The following is a 17123-nucleotide window of genomic DNA, read 5'->3' as shown; positions in this document are numbered from 1 at the left end:
ATAAAAAGCACTAAAACACACCCAGGTGCCCTCTCACACACTGATGGCCCTGTGCATAGGAACAAAGGGAGATTGATGACACATTGCTGAAAAGGTTCAAATTTTAAAATCGATGTTTGTTGAGATTTCACATCAAAACAACAAAGTCTCTTGTTACCAAAGTTTTCAAAAATGTTTAAATAAATCTAAATCCAGACTTGGTATTGAAAACCTCTCAGCCATAAATCCCAGACTTTAAGAGGAAGGTCTAGGTTTCTCTAATTAAATGATTTAAACTAAAAACATCCCAGAAAATTTGTTTACAAATGAGTTCATGCTTAAAAAAAAATGCACAAATCAGCATGTTGCTGCTCGTATAAGACACATCATCAGTTCATTAACTCACAGTGAAAAGAATGATGCTGTTCTGTTACAACAGCAGCTGGAGTCTCACCTGCTGCCTGAAGCTCGTGATCTGTGAGCAGCGTCGAATCTCTCCGGAGAGACTGAACCCCAGGAAGTCCTCGCTGTAAGAATAAGTAAGACTTATGAAAAGGTGTAAGGCAAAATATGAAATCTCACAGGAAATTAGGACGCCTCCAGCAGCTCCAGATGTTGGTGGGGATCCTGAGCAGATGGTATTTAGCTCTAAGATATACGTGGTCTTCAGCAGTCCTCTGGGAAATCTCAGAGACGCTCTGCGACTGCTGACACAGCACCATTTAAAGAAGGAACAATGTACGTGGCTGAAAACATCAGTGGTGACTGATTTTATTGATAATTATCTAATTAAGCGATGAGTCATTCTGCTGAAAGACTTGGATGAGCTGACAGTCCAAATACTAATCCCACCTTTTAAATAAAAGCTGACAGTAAAAACTTGTCGGAGGTTCATGTTTTTTGCCAGAGATATGTGAATTAAGCTGCGATGGCAACGTATTTCCAGCATCTGCTCAGATTCCATTTGCATTCACCACATCAGCCGTGAGATTATTTAATCAAAGGTGAGAACGGCATCTGGTTAAAATAACAACAAAAGGCAAACTCCTCATATCCGCCAGCATCAACACGTCGGGAGTCTTTGCTGAGATGGGCTTTTTATCTTTCTTTGTTTTTCTTTCTCAGGCCATGTCATGGTGAAACATAACTCCTGCAAGCTTATTTCTTTTTTTCTTTCATTTTTCTAAATTCATGTTAGCAAGAGTAATATTTTTAGTTTGGAATCTTAAATTTCACATTTAGCAGGTTACTGGAAACACAGCAGCTGGGGGAGGTGGGTCATTCCTGATGGGTTATTATGGATCCATCCATTAGCTGCACAGCTACACCTGGACACGTCTACACACACTGATTGGTCTAATGACGGGAGCTGGAGCTGGTGGAGTGAACCACACATGGGAACAGATTCAAACCTAAACACGCCACAGCACCAGTGAGTTTAGATTTACAGGCTGAATTTTGGCCGGATATAAACGGAATACCCAAAGAAAGCGGCTGTAAACTGTTTGAGTGCTCAGCTGTGATTGGAGCGGACGCTCTACCTCCTCACTCCCACGCTGCGCCCGTTCTCACTCATCAACTCTCAAAACCTTGATCTCCAAATTACTGGAGTCCATCAGCTCTCATCTGGATCCTGAGGGTCTCTGAGAGCTGCATGACAGTGCGGTCGCACAAATAAAACCGAGTGCACAACCATGCAGAGCTGTGGCTGCGCAGGCCAAGTGTGAGCTCCAGGCTGAGGAAATGTAGGCAACCTTGAAAATACTGAAATAGAAAACACGCCAGAGTGAAAAGAACTGTGAGCGTGCTGCAGGCAAAGCTTTTGTCTCCCAGATAATAATCCACATTCAAACCACAACCAGAAACAGTTCAAGTAATCACTTTAGCAAATACCGTTTCATTGTACGGCTCCACCACGCAGACTAGTTTCAGATTAGTTATGAAAATTTATCACAATTCTTCTGAATCCTTTGACCTTTGGTCGCCAAACTCTCATCCCTTTGTCTGCGAGTCACAGTGGATGTTTGTGCCAAACGGGAAGACATTCCCTGAGAAAATCACTTAAAGCTGCGTCTTGTGAGGTCACCGTGAGTTTGACCTTTTACCTCTGCACACATAAATTCTATATAGACTCTCAGATAATAACATTCCTCCAGCTCTGGGTGTGCCTGGCACACAAATCAGTGGAGTAAATCCCAGTTTCCAACAGACATTTTTAAACACCTGCATTTGCTGACCTCAGTATAAAGGGTTCAGGCTGACCCTCTCAATCTTCCTTATTATCCTTCACTGAGGACACCAAGATTCACGACACACACCTGAATACACTGCAACGATCACACATTGTCACATTCTTCTCAGAGTTTTCCAGAATTTGTTGTTTTGTGCACACACTGAATAAATATCGAACTTCTTTTAATTCATCCGCCTGACAGGTAGCAGACCACACAGCACAATCCACAGCACGCTGCTTTCCTCATGCAAGATAAAATGTTTTGGAAATACAAATCTGCACTGAGTTTGGGCTGAAAAAGCTGCTGCTGTGCTGCGTTTCATGTCACGCTGAGATTTCCTAGCATGTCGTACATGTGGCCACTTACAGCCGATGAAAATCACCTGCTGTGATGGCGCTGACGAGAGGCCAGAGGTGCATCAACTGAGCTGATTTCTTCTCTCCGAGTCTTGCCACTTTTTATGCTGCTACAATAATCGCTCTGATCAGTTTGATTCGGCTGTAATTAGTTTCTTCTTCAACATGATCTCGATTCTGGCTGCCCACCAAAGTGGAACTCACGTGTTTGTATCAAGTGGACTCATTCTCTGGACTCGTTTCTTGGACATGTTTCATTGAACATGTTTTTGGGGTATTTGCTACAGAAGTACTGGACCAATTTTTTTTTTTTTTTTTTCAAACTAAAGTACCTTCAGCTGTCCGAGGAGAGGCGATCTCTTTGAATTTATTCTTTATGAGCTTCCGTCTGGTCAAGATTTTGTCTTTTCTGGCAGCTCAGGTTGGTCCTGGAGCTGGAAGAAATGGTGAAGCAAATGTTAGACAGCCTATATAGATGTTGTCAAAGTTTAACGGAACATTATTGCATAACAAAATAACTTTAATAATTCATTCTTCATCTTAGAAATGACTGTCACCTTAAGGTCCATTCAGTAGCTGTTCTGAAACATTCAGAAGCAGATTATGATGAACTTTTCCAGTTGTGGAGATGTATACATTAAAATGACTTGGCAATTATAGTTTGAAATACAGTTCGTACAGCTCTTGGGCTCAGGAGGAAGGTATGATTAACACATTTCTCCTTTTGTTAGCAAAGAGTTGCCTGTTTACACAGTTTACACACGGAGACATAATTGGTATTCATTTAAAATCATGTTTTCTGCTATTTGGAAATGCAAGTGCATTATTGAGTCTTGTCACCTGGAAACTGTGTTTATACACAACTAATATGCAATTATGTTTTGAAAGCAGGATGATGAGAGCACTGGGACTGTACCCAAAGAGTAGTGCTGATCACGTGGTATTCCTCTGCAGGGTCACCACGGACCCCGTTAATATACAAGGAGTCAAGTCTCCGCTCGTCTACATTATAATATTGATTGTGGCAGTTTTAGTTTGTGTATAAACCCATTGCTAAAATAGATTGAACAGAAAAACTGTTTATGGGCTGCAGCCACAGATACTGGCATCCTCTGGCTGCACAAGCAGTAACCATGGCAACAACCAGCCTCTAGCCAGCCATCAACATTTTCATCAAAAGCAAGTTAAAGGAGCAGTCGCAGGATTTAAGGCACCCCACTGGCAGAAGGGGAACATGTATAATTTACAATCACCTGAGCCGAGATAAGTTGTGTTTTTACTATCTTAAAACGAGCCCTTTTGTATCTCCGCCGGGAGCCTATCGCATGAAATGTTAGACTGCCATTTTTTCTACAGTAGCCCAGAAGAGACAAACCTGACTCACCTTTGAATGCTAAAAAAGGCCATTGGTGTTCCTCAGGGTTGGAACGGGAGGGTGAGAGGTAATCAGTCAGTTACAACCTGCTGCCCCACAGCTAGATGCCACTAAATCCTACACACTGGTCATGCCAACTCATGAGTGTTATTTTATACATTGGACCCTTGAGTTAGACCGACAAGTTGAGAAACAGCATGTTTTAAAAGAGAGATGTAACTGGAAACTGAACAGAGCCCACTTATTTCCCTCACTGCCACATTAAGATGAAGGAGGAGAGCAGAAAGACGAAGGAGAAGGAAGGAAGGAGATCCATTTTGCGCTGTAAGTGGAGCAAAGCTGGTGGCTGGAGAAAGGGGGCGTTGGTAGGGGCACAAAAGGATGTCATCTGGAGGGTATTTTTAGAGTGTGAGGTGCACTGATAACCGGCTGTCTTTGCAATCTGCCTGCAGGTTCCCAGCAATAATAACTGCTCCCATTCTGCAGATTCACTCAGAGTGAAATCTTCTCATGCAGAGAAACACAGAAACACAGACGCACTATAGTCACTGTTACGCACACACACACACACACACACACACGTTGGCATGGACTGAAAAAAATGACTGGAAACCTGAGTGAGGACTAAAAACGAAATCTAGTTTTGCATTTGTACAAAGAGATCCGAGAGTGAATGTGAAAGATGGTGTAAGTAACTGCTGCCATCTATTAGGGTGAACTTTTGGGTGGTGACCAACAGAGATACCTTGTTGATTAGTGTTGTCTTATCTGATTCATGGTAAGATATTTTCCTTCCCAAAAGTCCTTTTAATCTTGACTTTTTTGGCTGAATATTATTGAATAGTTAGTTTTTTCGAGGATGATTGTAATAAAGCAAGGAAAATAATCTGTTCCCATAAAACCCTGAGGACAAAACACAGACTTCCAATCTGGTACTAAAAAAATCACCTTTGCTTTCTCTATTTTGTGTTGTTGTAAATGTTTAGGTCTCTGTTGTCAGTGAGCTCCCAATGGGACTTACAGTACATCCAAACGTCTATCTTAAATAATATCTATATTACGTTTCTGTATTTAGCTCAGTGGTCCTCATGAATAAAGAAACTTATGTTGGTGTTTTTCAGGCATGTGGGTGTAGGATGCCTGAATGTCATGGAGGCCTCCCCGCAGAGGAATCAACAGGAAGACATCCTGAGAGCATCAGCTGGAACAATATCACATCCAATCTGGGAACACCTGCTGGAAGACATGGCTGAAAAGAGATGACTGCTTGATCTACCTCCAATGCAAACCAGAAATGACAGAAAGGTGATGGATGGACAGGTTGACTTTTTAAAAGAATAATAGGTTCTTGAAAAATGTGGAATTGTCTAATAAGTTTGTTTAAACTGCAACTGGAGATGCATGTATCCCACACCTAGGATTATGGGAGCTAGTGTGACATGACTTCAAAGGGAAGGCCTAATAGCATTGCACTTTTGCATGCAGTGGAAGCAAAATGAAAACACATCCAAACCAAGTAGATTTAAAGACACTGAGCGAAGGATGCACTTCCCCTGGATCAAAAACACTGATTACTCTTTTTACATGTTCTTCACATCCGTCAACATTCTGTATGCATCTAACTGTCTTTTAAATCTTTTCTTGCCCTCGCTCTGTGGATTTTTGGAACTTTTACTAAATTAAATCATAAGACAACACAATAATTCATCAACCCCACCACGACATCAATCACAGCCTCTGAAGATTTTTTGCCTACTTTGTTACTGGATGTAAACATAAATCTTATCAAATCTGTCGCTACATGCCAAATGTCTTTTATATATAGACTCAAATGTCTTTCCATTTTTATCCTCAGGCAATGTGCTTGAGCTCACCACCCAAACTGAGCAGCCCATGCACAAAGGACAGCTACAGCAACACTGAACACACAAGATGCGCATGAACAGCTTTTATGGAATTCTCTAACACAAATGTAACGAGAACTTCAAAGAAATATAGCGGAGTCAAAAGTACAAAGTTTCCAAAAATAAAGGGTTAGTACAAAAACTGTACTATAGTACATAAATACATTTATTTTGTTACTGTCGAGTGGCTCTGATTTTGGTTTATCTGTCAATATCAGGAGAGGCGGAAATGGAAGTAAAGAAGAAACAATAAGGTTCAGAACAGGCAAAAATGTATCTGAAAGATAATTAAGATAGTTGGTCTGAAATCAACTATATCCTAAAAAGGCTGACAGGAAAAGTAAAAACATGACAAAAGACCAAGTCAGCTGGTGAGCACCATTCCTGTGAATGAGCAAAAAATCATTTGTATTATGAGGAAAAGCCGCTTTATGACTGCAGAGCAAATCAAGGATGTTCTCCAGCATGTGGGTGGACATGTTTATTTGATCAAGAGAATACTTCATGCCCATAACCTTGTAGGATCCACAGCAAAATGCAAGCCCCTGGGGAGCCTAAAAACAAACACCTCTATTCAAATGACGGAGCTCCAGAAGTATGGAGAAAAAACACTGCAACATGCCTCCTCATCTGTCAAACACAGCGCTGCTTCTGATATGATTCAGGCACGTTAGGCTGCCAATGGAACTGAGACGCTGACATTTACTGATGATTTCACTGCTGACAGATGAAACAGACTTAAATCTGAGGTAAACAGCAGCATTTCTGTTAGATCAGAATCTGCTCCAAAATTCACTGGAGCACATTTAATCACTAAGCCAAACATTGATCATAAAATTAGAGCTTTTCAGGGTGAATAGGTGAAACATCCGGCTGACTCATTCACCTGATGTCAGTTTTATTGCTGGGGCAAGACCTGAAAGGGCCAGCTTTAAGTATAACTGGATATGATTTTACTTTGTTTGCATTTGTCTGATTACTGTTGAAACCTGGAAGTTTAGAAGTTAAAATGTAATGATGTTAAACCACTCAGACTAAATATGAGATGTGGCACGTTAAAGTAGCATCCGGTTTTTCGTTTCAATTAAATGTGCTGAATCACAGTGCATGAAAAAAATGTATTGTGGACTCTGGACTTAAGTGATTTTAGGACCAATAGTATCACCTGCTGGTGTTAAACCTGAACTACAGCTGAGACAGATATAATGGGACCCCATATGCTGCTTTAATACATCATCACAGCAGCATGCTGACTGTTTACGACCCATTTAACAAGCACATGTCAGGACGAAGACAAATACTGTCTCACAATAATAAAAAAAAATAATAATTTTAACATGTTATTAATAAACAATCTGTGTGGTGACATCCAAAACTTTTCCAAACACATATTAGAAACTAATTTCCTGCAGAGACAAAAATAACATGAGGTAAAGTGACTAAAGAGTGTTGCTGGAATAAAACTTGAATGGCTGTTTTTTTTTCTTATGCAGAAAAGGAGCATTCAGCCATGCAGAGCCACGTAGATCATCCATCCATCCATTCATTCATTCCTTCATTCATCCATTCATCCTATTTCTTTCCTAAAACAGGGGGGCTGTATTTTACATAACTCAGTAAAAGAGTTGTTGGATCCACTCTTTGTTGAAAAGCTGAGCCAACAGTAGTATTTTACCATCACACCGGTTGTTGGTGGAGGAAAAAAAGACAGCTTTGTCTTCATAAAGTATGAATTTTAGGCCAAAAGAAAGTAAAAACAAATCTGACGTCTGCCTGAAGATACTCACTTCCGCCTTCCACCGCCACTAAACCACGTGACTGGAACGTTCTGGCGCAAAGCGGAAGTGCAGCTCGGACAGTGATGGCGAGCAGCCGTGCGGGTTCAGTGATGGTGCGGGAGAACCACCGCTCATGGATAAGCTGTCTGTTCCTGCTCCTGCATCTGACGTCGTCCCCAGTTCGGGCCAGGCCGGACAGCCTGAAAGACGTCACCGACGGGAACTGGGAGGAGATCCTGACCGGAGAATGGATGATTGAATTGTAAGTGTCCTGCTGCTAACGGCTAGCTAGCTAGCTAGCGAGCTAATTTAAGCTGGTATAGAAATCGGGGCATGAATCTCTGTGTCCGGTCAGCTCCAGGCTTAAATGCTCTGTCTTATCTGCTTATTGTCATCTCTGTCTCTGTCTAGCCCTGACAAGTTTGCTAAAATGTGTGCGAACGTGCTAACAGCTGCTATCTTCCAGCTAGTCCAGGCTAAAAAAAAGAAAAAGAGCACAAACCGCTAATCGGGTCATCAGTCCGTTTTAGCATACAGTCGGTGAACATCTACACGTTGATGTGATTGACTGTGTTGTTTATCTGAGGATTTACATGCAAAACCTATTCCCTCCCCCTCCCTCTCCCCCATCCCCCCTCCTGCAGCTACGCTCCCTGGTGTCCAGCATGCCAGCAGCTCCAGCCGGTGTGGAAGGAGTTTGCAGACTGGGGGGAGGACATGGGGGTCAACATAGCCAAGGTGGACGTGACAGAACAGCCCGGTATGTTTGGATGACCTTCCCCAACTGGATCCCTGGAGCTCTCCAGCCAGAGCAGGAGTGACATGTCCTGTTAGTTGTTGTAACTGAGTCAGATCTCTATCGCAGTAAAGGGTCTGACTGTTAGCTTTATTAGTGCATTCAGACGCCCTTTAGATCCAGTTTGCCAATGATTGGTTTTTATCATCATCCGCCTCCTTCCCTCCTAATCGGATTGTGATTAATCCTGACTGATTGCTCATCTATGGTAAACTGCAGAAATAAAAAGAAAAGGTGGTCACTTTTGCTCTTTAACAATACAAACGTCAATAATCATGCAGGGAAGAACCCAGTAGGCACCAAGAGGAGTGTTATTTACAGCCGTGTGATTTATTTTTTCTGTCATCAATACTGATGGCAGCCAGCATTACCATTACGCTTGACTGCCAGATCTAACGATTATTTTCAGTGTGAGTCAGAAATGTTCCTTCCTGCACATTAACAGTCCTCGTCTCCTCCCTCTGTAAGGTCTGAGTGGACGATTCATCATCACCTCACTTCCTACTATTTACCAGTAAGTTCTTGGTTATGTTGTGGCTTTTCATTGCTTCCTGTTTCATGTGACTTGCCATTTTCGTTTAGTTTTTTTTTTTTTATCTGAAAGTACAGCTCAGTATTTGTGTGTTTGTGTTGCAGCTGTAAGGATGGCATCTTCCGGAAGTACCAGGGTGCTCGTACCAAAGATGACTTTCTCAGCTTTGTTCATGAACAGAAATGGAAAGCAGTGGAACCGATTTCATCTTGGCTTGGGCCATCTTCATTTTTGTGAGTTAACATCCTCAGGCTGATATGGTGTTGATACTTAGGCCTGGAGAATTAATAACTTCTTGCGTATTATATTGTTGAGTATATCAATACTTCTGGAAGGTTCTCTAGTTTTTGTTAGACATCATTCACAATCCCAAAGGTCCTCGGATCAGAATCTGCAACAAGAACAGAAAGCCACATTTTTCTTTTCTCTCTTTATTTTTAGATAAGAGAAAATAACATTTCTGGGCTCACCACCTCTTATTTAATTCCTTCGCTAGTCTTTATTCATTGTGTTGATGTCAGTTTGACAAATCTGTGTTAAATTACATGATGTAATTTCTTCCTCTATTTTTGCAGAATGAATTCAATGTCAGCTTTGTTCAAGCTCTCCATGTTTATCCGGGTAAGTGAGGATTTCGTTTCTGAGAGCGCTGACTGTCAATATCCTGGTCATTATAAGCCGTTCAAAGCAGAATGTGCTGTCCACTGTGAAATCAAACTGGTTTTTAAGTGTAAGCTACAGTGGGTGTGTTTGAGGGGAGAAAATCTAATCCAGTTTAACGGGATACAGAGCTGCCACAAAAAGTGTAACTGTATCTCACATGTGGTGCAGACAGTACATTTTGTAGGACAAACCTACAAGAAATACATGTGACAGCACAAAATTCCAGGTTGGCATTATTGTGTGGCTTTCTTATTGTCAACAAATGCCCTGGAAAAAAAAGAAACTGTGCTAATTTGGTACTAAATGTGTTTTAGTTTCTGGCTCTCAGTTCTGTTTTTGTGTTTTCCAGCGTTGTCACAATTATATGACAGAACAACTGGGCATTCCTGTTTGGGGATCGTATGTCATCTTTGGCTTGGCCACTCTCTTCTCTGGCCTCACACTGGGACTGGTGAGCAATGACCTTACCTTTTAGTTGTTTTTCATGACAGTGAAGCAGCTTTTCATTTTCATGCAGCCTTCATCAATGTTGGACATAGCCATGAAAATCGTATTAACAGTTATTGGTGTATTTTCTTTGCAGTTACTGGTGTTTATTGCTGATTTTGTCTTCCCATCTCGGCGATTTTCTTCTCCTGATTACTACCAGAGTGAGTAATCTGAAGTAGCCATTTATATGTACATAGCAATAATACAAATTCTTTTTTATATAGCAAATAGCATGCATGCAAGCACACGAACAGTCAAGCAATAAATACAGAGATAATTAAAAATAATAATAAATAAGTACAGGATAATGAATAAAGAGGAAAAGACCAGATCACATAAAAATACTAACAGTATTTGAAGCAGGTACAGGTGGAATAAAAGGTTCATGTGGCTGCAGCACTCATTGATGGTTGTTGTGAATGTGACTGCAGAGAAACAGACGATGGAGCAGGTGAGGTTAATCCGACATCAAGAGGACGAGCATGAGGCTGATGGTGAAGAGGATGATGACGAAGAAGAGGAAGAGGACGACGCAGACCAGGATGAGGTGTGGTCGAGAAGAAGAGGGTCCCCCGAGGGCCGCCCAGAACCCAAGGGACAGGCTTTCTCCGACGAGGCTCTGAGGAAGAGGGTGGTGTTCAGCCGTGAGGAGGAAGAGGAGGAGGACACCTAGAGCGCTGGCATGGAGCGTCACATGGCCCCTACTTCTTTTGAGAGGAGCACCTTGGAGTGAGCAGAGTTGAGTTGGAGGAGTCTTGGTCCCAAGCTAAAGTGTTTACAGCCGGGAGTCCTAACCCTCCCCATGACCTCCCTTCTTTGTCTTCCTCCGGGCCCCCAAAAACACCTCGCTTCTTTTCTTCTCCCTCCCTCGGTTTTTCACGGGGGTGCTTTAGACTCTCACCACTGCCCTCTCCGCCTGAGCAGCAAGCTCCGCCTGGAAACGGCAAAAACAATCTTGATACCTATTTTTGCTTGTTGGGCTGGCTGAGGTTTAGGTATGAAGTGCATTGGAGCTGGATTTTGCAATGTTGTTTATGCTATGCATTGGTTTTTTTTTTTTTTTTTTTTTTTTTTTTTTTAAGATGTGTGTCATATGTTTATCTCTGTATTATTATAGCAGGCTTCTGTTTGAGTTTTTCTCTCCAGCTGTTGAATATATATTGTTATTTTATGTTTCTTATATTTTACAGACTTTTACAACTGAGCATAACAATATTCACACACTCTTCCACCCCTGGTGAATAATGAAGAACAAATGAAAAGAAATAGCCCCAAAATGTTATTGTATTTAAGATTTTATTGGCAACACCAACATTTATTATTACAGCAACAGAAACAGAACTGAACAGCAAGTGGTGCATCCATTACAGCGCAGCCAAACGAGGTCATGTTTTAGTGGGCTTGGGGGTTTTTTCCTCCACAGTAAAAGACATGTTGAATGTCTTTTAGTTCAAAGCAACTGATGGTTCACATCAGCAGGAACACAATAAGGCTGTGATTTGGGTGAAAGAAGTTCCATTTAATGGTATTTAGCCGCATTCCCCTCTGAATAAGGCAATGGGTATTAAATAAAGTTTGATCAAAGCAATCAGTCTTCAAACTGTGAAAGCAAAGCTACAGTTTCTCATCTGACGGGGCGAAAAGACGTAACTGGAGTGATAAAACGTAGCAGCCAGAAGAATAATATTGTCTAACTTTGCCAAACAAGCACATTCCTCTGGACGAACACAAAAGTAGCAGTGGTCAAAGTTCTAAAGATGTTAATTCGCAGCACATCTGGAGTAAACAATAAACGAGACAAATACTGAATGAAATATATTTAATATCTGGTATTGCTCTGTGTGTTTGCTGAAGAATAGAAAATGTTTTTTAGATAAAAAAAAACAACCCATATTCACTCTAATGAGAAGGCTGGATGAATGTTTTGTGGATGCAGTATGTCCCCATAATGTGTCAAATTATCAATTTGATAATCTGCCAGTGGAGTGTGTAATGTTTTGTTTTTAACGTTTACCTGTGGTTTGAATGATTTCAGATGTGTTGTTGACCTGTCAGTCGGTCCACAGTGCAGCATATGCATGCCGTAATATAATAAAAGAGAATTTAGCGACTCCTTACTTTCATAAATTGTTGGATATGAAGACATGGAGCTTAAAGACAACCCGAATAAAGGAAACAGAATTCATCCTGTAATATTCACTTAAACCACTTTATGATTTTTAATCTAAAAGTGTCAAACATGAATGTCTCAAGTGAATTCATCTAAACACTCCTCAATCATAAACATGGCGTTTTTATACATAAGATTTAAACTATCATTAGCCCAAAACCCAGATCCATGTCAGTCTGGTAAAGGAGAGCAGTGTGTGTGTGTTTATTAGACACATTTCAGACTTTGAAAGAAATATTCTTTATTCCTAAATAAAAAAGCTAATTCTAATTGTGATGGTTGAAAATGGTCATACTTTTATTTTTCATTTTTTTGCAGACCACTTATTATTGTTCATCGCATTCACACGACTGAGCAGCTGCTCTCCTTAATGTTTCAGCATTTCTTTGAATAAAGGAATAACTCTGATTTAACTCTCTCTGTTCTTTGAGATGTTTAAATGACAAATATGGAAACATACACAATTATATATGGTTACAGAGTAGAGTTTGTTGTATCTGGCTGCTGATTCTTTGGAAACGCGACCAACGCAGACTTACACTTTGTTATACTAAGATGGGTTTTTGTTTAACAGTTAGAAGATACACAAACTTTGAGAAAGGGTTCATAAAATTGTGAAAATCATAATTAAAAGAAAATAAAAAAAGAAAATAATTCAAATGAGCTCCAGTTTTTGCCAGCAGATGTCCCTGTTTGCCACAGTTTGGCTCGTGGAGACAAAAACCAGCAGACAGGCGGGTGATCCGAAGGCCTCGTGCTGCTCCTCATCCTCCTCTGGGTGTACACTTTAGGGAATAGGTGACAGGAAATGGAAATGTAAAGCAGCAGCTCACATTTGCCTTCATTTGTTCGCCCGGGGCTCCTCATTTCCTATGCAGCGTGTGTTATTCCCCCCGGATCAGGACAGGAGGGGAGTCTTTCTCTGTCTCTGGAGTAGATCTATAATCAGGGCTGTCACTGCAGCTTGAGTAGGCTTCTACACACGCTCTGTTTAGCAGGAGTTCATCTCTGCAGGGTGCGGGGGGGTGTTTGAAGGGATTCCCCTGCTCTGCCAGCCTCTGTGATCTATACAAGTCGGACACATACGTAGATAACACCGAGCAGATGCTTGATAGAAGCATCCAATCCGAACCATCTTCCTGGCTCTCATCTACTGAGCACATTCCTCTGCAGCGGAGGGGCACTCTGCTGTTTTACTGTTCTGCTCTGGGAAGTGAACGCAGATGGCATCTCTGCTGGTTTGGAGCCTTTCTCTTCATGTTCATTTGGTTTGTTCTGTCCCATATGGCTCTCTATTGTTCTTCCCAAGTGCCATGTGTGCAAGAATAGCAACACTACACAATTAACCACAACTGTGAAGAAGATCTTTCATTTGGTTCTTCTTGTTTTCAGCCATCATACTGACACAGAGGTATGGAAGGTCCACTAACTGGTGTAGTCTAAATATTGGCATAAACTATTATAACTTTGTTAAGCCTTGTATCAATACAAATTCAGTTTTATTTCTGAAAAAAAAGAAGCTATTTACCAAATAGAATGGCAAAACAATTTTGCAGAAACATTCATGTTTTCCAGAGGATGAACCCTGACTCTACTGATCCGTTAATCTCTCATATAAAGAAAATTGATTTGTCACTTGAATCCCTGCAAAACAAACGCCATCCAGTTTCCTGATTTTGAACTTGCTCGAAGAGCCATCAGGAGGGAACATCTTGATTTACAGCTGATAATTGAATTGTTGACCTGGCACATACTCTCTGTATGTGGAAGTCCAACAGTCTCAATTACAAACTCATAACATGCAGCTGAACCTTATTCAAACCCACAGAAAATTACCAAATCTTGAATTTTGGGAAATGTGCATAAAAGGATGATTTTGGTTTCAACTGGAAACAGAATAAAAAGGATTCTGTTACATAATGTGGGATATTGTGATTTCAGCATTTTTAAAGCTACACATGGGCAAACAAAGGGGAAAAAGCAAATGTGAAGGAATGAAATCCTCTGTGCCGTCAAGGTTGCGTGTGTGAAGTCGCAGTTTTATCATGCAGTCTGGTGACGATTTGCCTCTGAGTTTAAGTGTAGATGAAGATGCTGAAAAAAAACATAAAGAGACAAAATTTAAATTCTAGGCCTGGGTGATTTTGTCTATCATGGAGGCTCCTCTTTATCGGTAGTCCTGGTTGGACAATGTCCATGGTTTCAACCTGAGTCACTTTTTCCACCTCAGCTCCCCACTAACGCAAACTGAAACTCTCAGGATCTGGTTTCTCACAGTTCTCTTTCCTGTATCTGCCCTGAAAATTCATCTGATTCTTATTTCTCACCGCAAATCAATTTGATTTCCATTTTATCAACTACATTTTGGTTGAATTTGGTGATGATAACAGGAATTTCATGCAACAAATGATGAATTTCAGTATATGAACTTGACTGGCAAAGTGCCTTCAAGTCCTAAATTAGTTTTGTCATAAAAGGATATGGTGTCTCTTCAGTATGCAGGACGAGGCAGAGGCATTTTTGAATCCTTTTTTAAATTCAAATCCAAAGGGCCAGTGGCCAGGAGGGCTCTTACTCAAACCACAAAAATCCATGAGAAAAACAAGGGGGTGTTATATGATCCTGCCCCTCTTGCTGGGCTACTGGACGCCAGCGAGGTGCGAGTGTGAGTGTTCAACAAGGCAGCACTTGTTCTCCAAGCTGCTGTGGCCCCTCAGTGTCCTCCATGTGGTTAGACCATTAAATCTCATAAAGAAGAATAAAGAAGATAATGAGATTGAGATTCCTCTGTTTGGGCTTGTAATGATGATATATTCATCTATCTGAAATTCAGTGGCAGAATAATCAGGAGACCGGGACAATGGGCCTGGTATTGTCTTTGCTCTTTCTGCCATCCTCCGCTCTTTAACAGCCTACTGAAATTCACTAGATCAAGTGCCAAAAAATGTAACATATCTTCAACCGTGGGGACAAGTCGGAATAAAATTCATCCAACAATCTGTGCAGTTAGTGCAAATTTTAGAGTTTATATGAGGCTGAACTGAGGAGAATATGTTGTGAACATTGTGAAATACCAGTCTGATTTAAACTAAGATTTTTAACTGCTCTTGTGTGTTCAAAACATTGATACATGTTGTGATAACTAATTCTTCCATTTACTGTATAAGAGAAACATACTTATTTCAGGCCACTGTGATTATTTTTCCTTATGTTCACCTAATCGATGTCCATTTATGTTGTTCATATGAGGATATTTTATTTTAGTTTTGGCAAAAAATACAAATGTGAAGATTTCATGTAACTCAGTGTCGCAGTAAGAAACATTGAAAAGAAGTTGCATATGCAGAAGTATGATTCTCTTTTTCAGAAAAACGAATTAAATATCAGTCAGTTAAGCAGATACCTACTGTATAATCCTGCTGGAAACACACCAAACTTTGTCCAATTGTATTCCAATTATTGGTTAATATATACCAGATATAAAATAAACAGTAAAAGTACTTCGCTGATTGTTGTCTTGGAAAGACCAATTTTTGAATTCCTTCATCTGAGGATCCTCAAACTTGCTTTCTCGTTCCTTCAGGGCTAACCTCCCCGTCTGGAGCCCAGGCACCATATTACAGCTATAATACCTCTGTCTTTGCTCCCCTCATATGTTCCATGCCAATTACACCATTACGCATTAATCAGAAAGTCTGTCTGAAAGACTGTTTAGTGACTAATTGTTTCTCCACTGTGGTTAACGTCAACCAAAATAATTTTTTTCTCTTTCTTCCACAAACTCTCTTCCCACCCGTACCAACATCCATGAGCTAGTGTGTCACTTCCCTCCAGGCCAGATAATTACATGGTGGTGCATTCAGAAATAAAAAAAGAAACACAAGGGTTTGTTGTTGTGTCTCCTCTCCAGTCTGCAGCAGGTATATTTTCTGGAAACCATATTGGTCATGCTGGAGAGAAAAGGCTGCCCCTTGTCTTTCTTTCACTTTATGCTGGCTTTTAAAATAGCAGCTAGTGCTCTCTGCAGTATAAACACTGAAATATACGCTGGCTGGGTCTGCGACATGCCAGTCCAGATCCAGAACCAAGATCCCAAAGCAGGAAAAACGCATGGAGGTCTATTTAAAGAACAATAAACTTATTTTTGACTCATGCACATGGGAAACTTCATTAAACTGCGTCTTCTGAGAGGTGCTCCCTCTGGTGTTGTAAAATCATCAGGTAAATTGAATTATGACCAACTTTAAATTGAAAATGATTAAATCAATGATAAGTGTACATGTAAAGTGATGAAATGAGACTTCCACTACTTCCTTTAACTTCCAATAACTGGTTTACATTTGGCCATTTGGGGGCAGCAGAAACAAGTTATGAACAACATTGACATATCACCTTTTAACACTGATATGATATATGATAGAAATGTATTCACACATCAAGTTTGTTGTTGATTTTATGGGGTAGCATTAGTATTCATCCTGACTCAAATCCCTGACCACCAAGTAATGCAACTTTAATATTCATTCACTTTTATCTCTGTGGTTGGTCTCAAATAAGAGCTGAGAGATCGCACTAAAGTTAATAATAAACCTGAAGGGAGCTGCAGACAGGCCGTAGGTAAGGTTACTCCTACAAATTAGTTCAGCTAAAGCGAAGAAATTCTACAAATTATGTAAAATGGTTCGATGTTAATGTTTATCTTCATGCTGTGGTAAAGATACACTTCTTTATGTGACCAGTGTTTGCATAGATTCTCCAAGCAGCTGGTGGTGGACGTTTATTCAAATCCCAAAGCTTTAAACTAAACTCAGTGAGCATTGCAGCAGCTTCCATGGATCTGGGGATTT

The 17123-nt window shown here is 40.7% G+C and overlaps 1 protein-coding gene across 1 annotated transcript; it reads left to right on the top strand.

The window, feature by feature from the left end:
- The first annotated feature begins 7699 nt into the window (after positions 1–7699).
- Positions 7700–12684, top strand: tmx1 (thioredoxin-related transmembrane protein 1). The gene is made up of 8 exons (XM_029493876.1): positions 7700–7888; positions 8271–8386; positions 8891–8936; positions 9059–9187; positions 9530–9575; positions 9967–10068; positions 10201–10267; positions 10538–12684. The coding sequence occupies exons 1-8, from the start codon at positions 7710–7712 to the stop codon at positions 10777–10779; spliced, it is 927 nt and encodes a 308-aa protein (XP_029349736.1). The 5' UTR covers positions 7700–7709; the 3' UTR covers positions 10780–12684.
- The last annotated feature ends 4439 nt before the right edge of the window (positions 12685–17123 follow it).

The sequence above is a fragment of the Echeneis naucrates genome, chromosome 22 (assembly GCF_900963305.1).
Source record: "Echeneis naucrates chromosome 22, fEcheNa1.1, whole genome shotgun sequence".
NCBI lineage: Eukaryota > Metazoa > Chordata > Actinopteri > Carangiformes > Echeneidae > Echeneis > Echeneis naucrates.
The sequence above is the reverse complement of the archived record's forward strand: the minus strand, read 5'-3'. Positions and strand labels throughout refer to the sequence as shown.

Bases quoted from the DNA above. Each gene is read 5' to 3' on its own strand.
- tmx1 (XM_029493876.1), top strand. From the start codon at position 7,710: ATGGCGAGCAGCCGTGCGGGTTCAGTGATGGTGCGGGAGAACCACCGC. The intron at 8,387-8,890 runs GTATGTTTGGAT...TCCCTCTGTAAG, and splicing joins GGACGTGACAGAACAGCCCG to GTCTGAGTGGACGATTCATC. The intron at 10,268-10,537 runs GTGAGTAATCTG...ATGTGACTGCAG, and splicing joins TTCTCCTGATTACTACCAGA to AGAAACAGACGATGGAGCAG.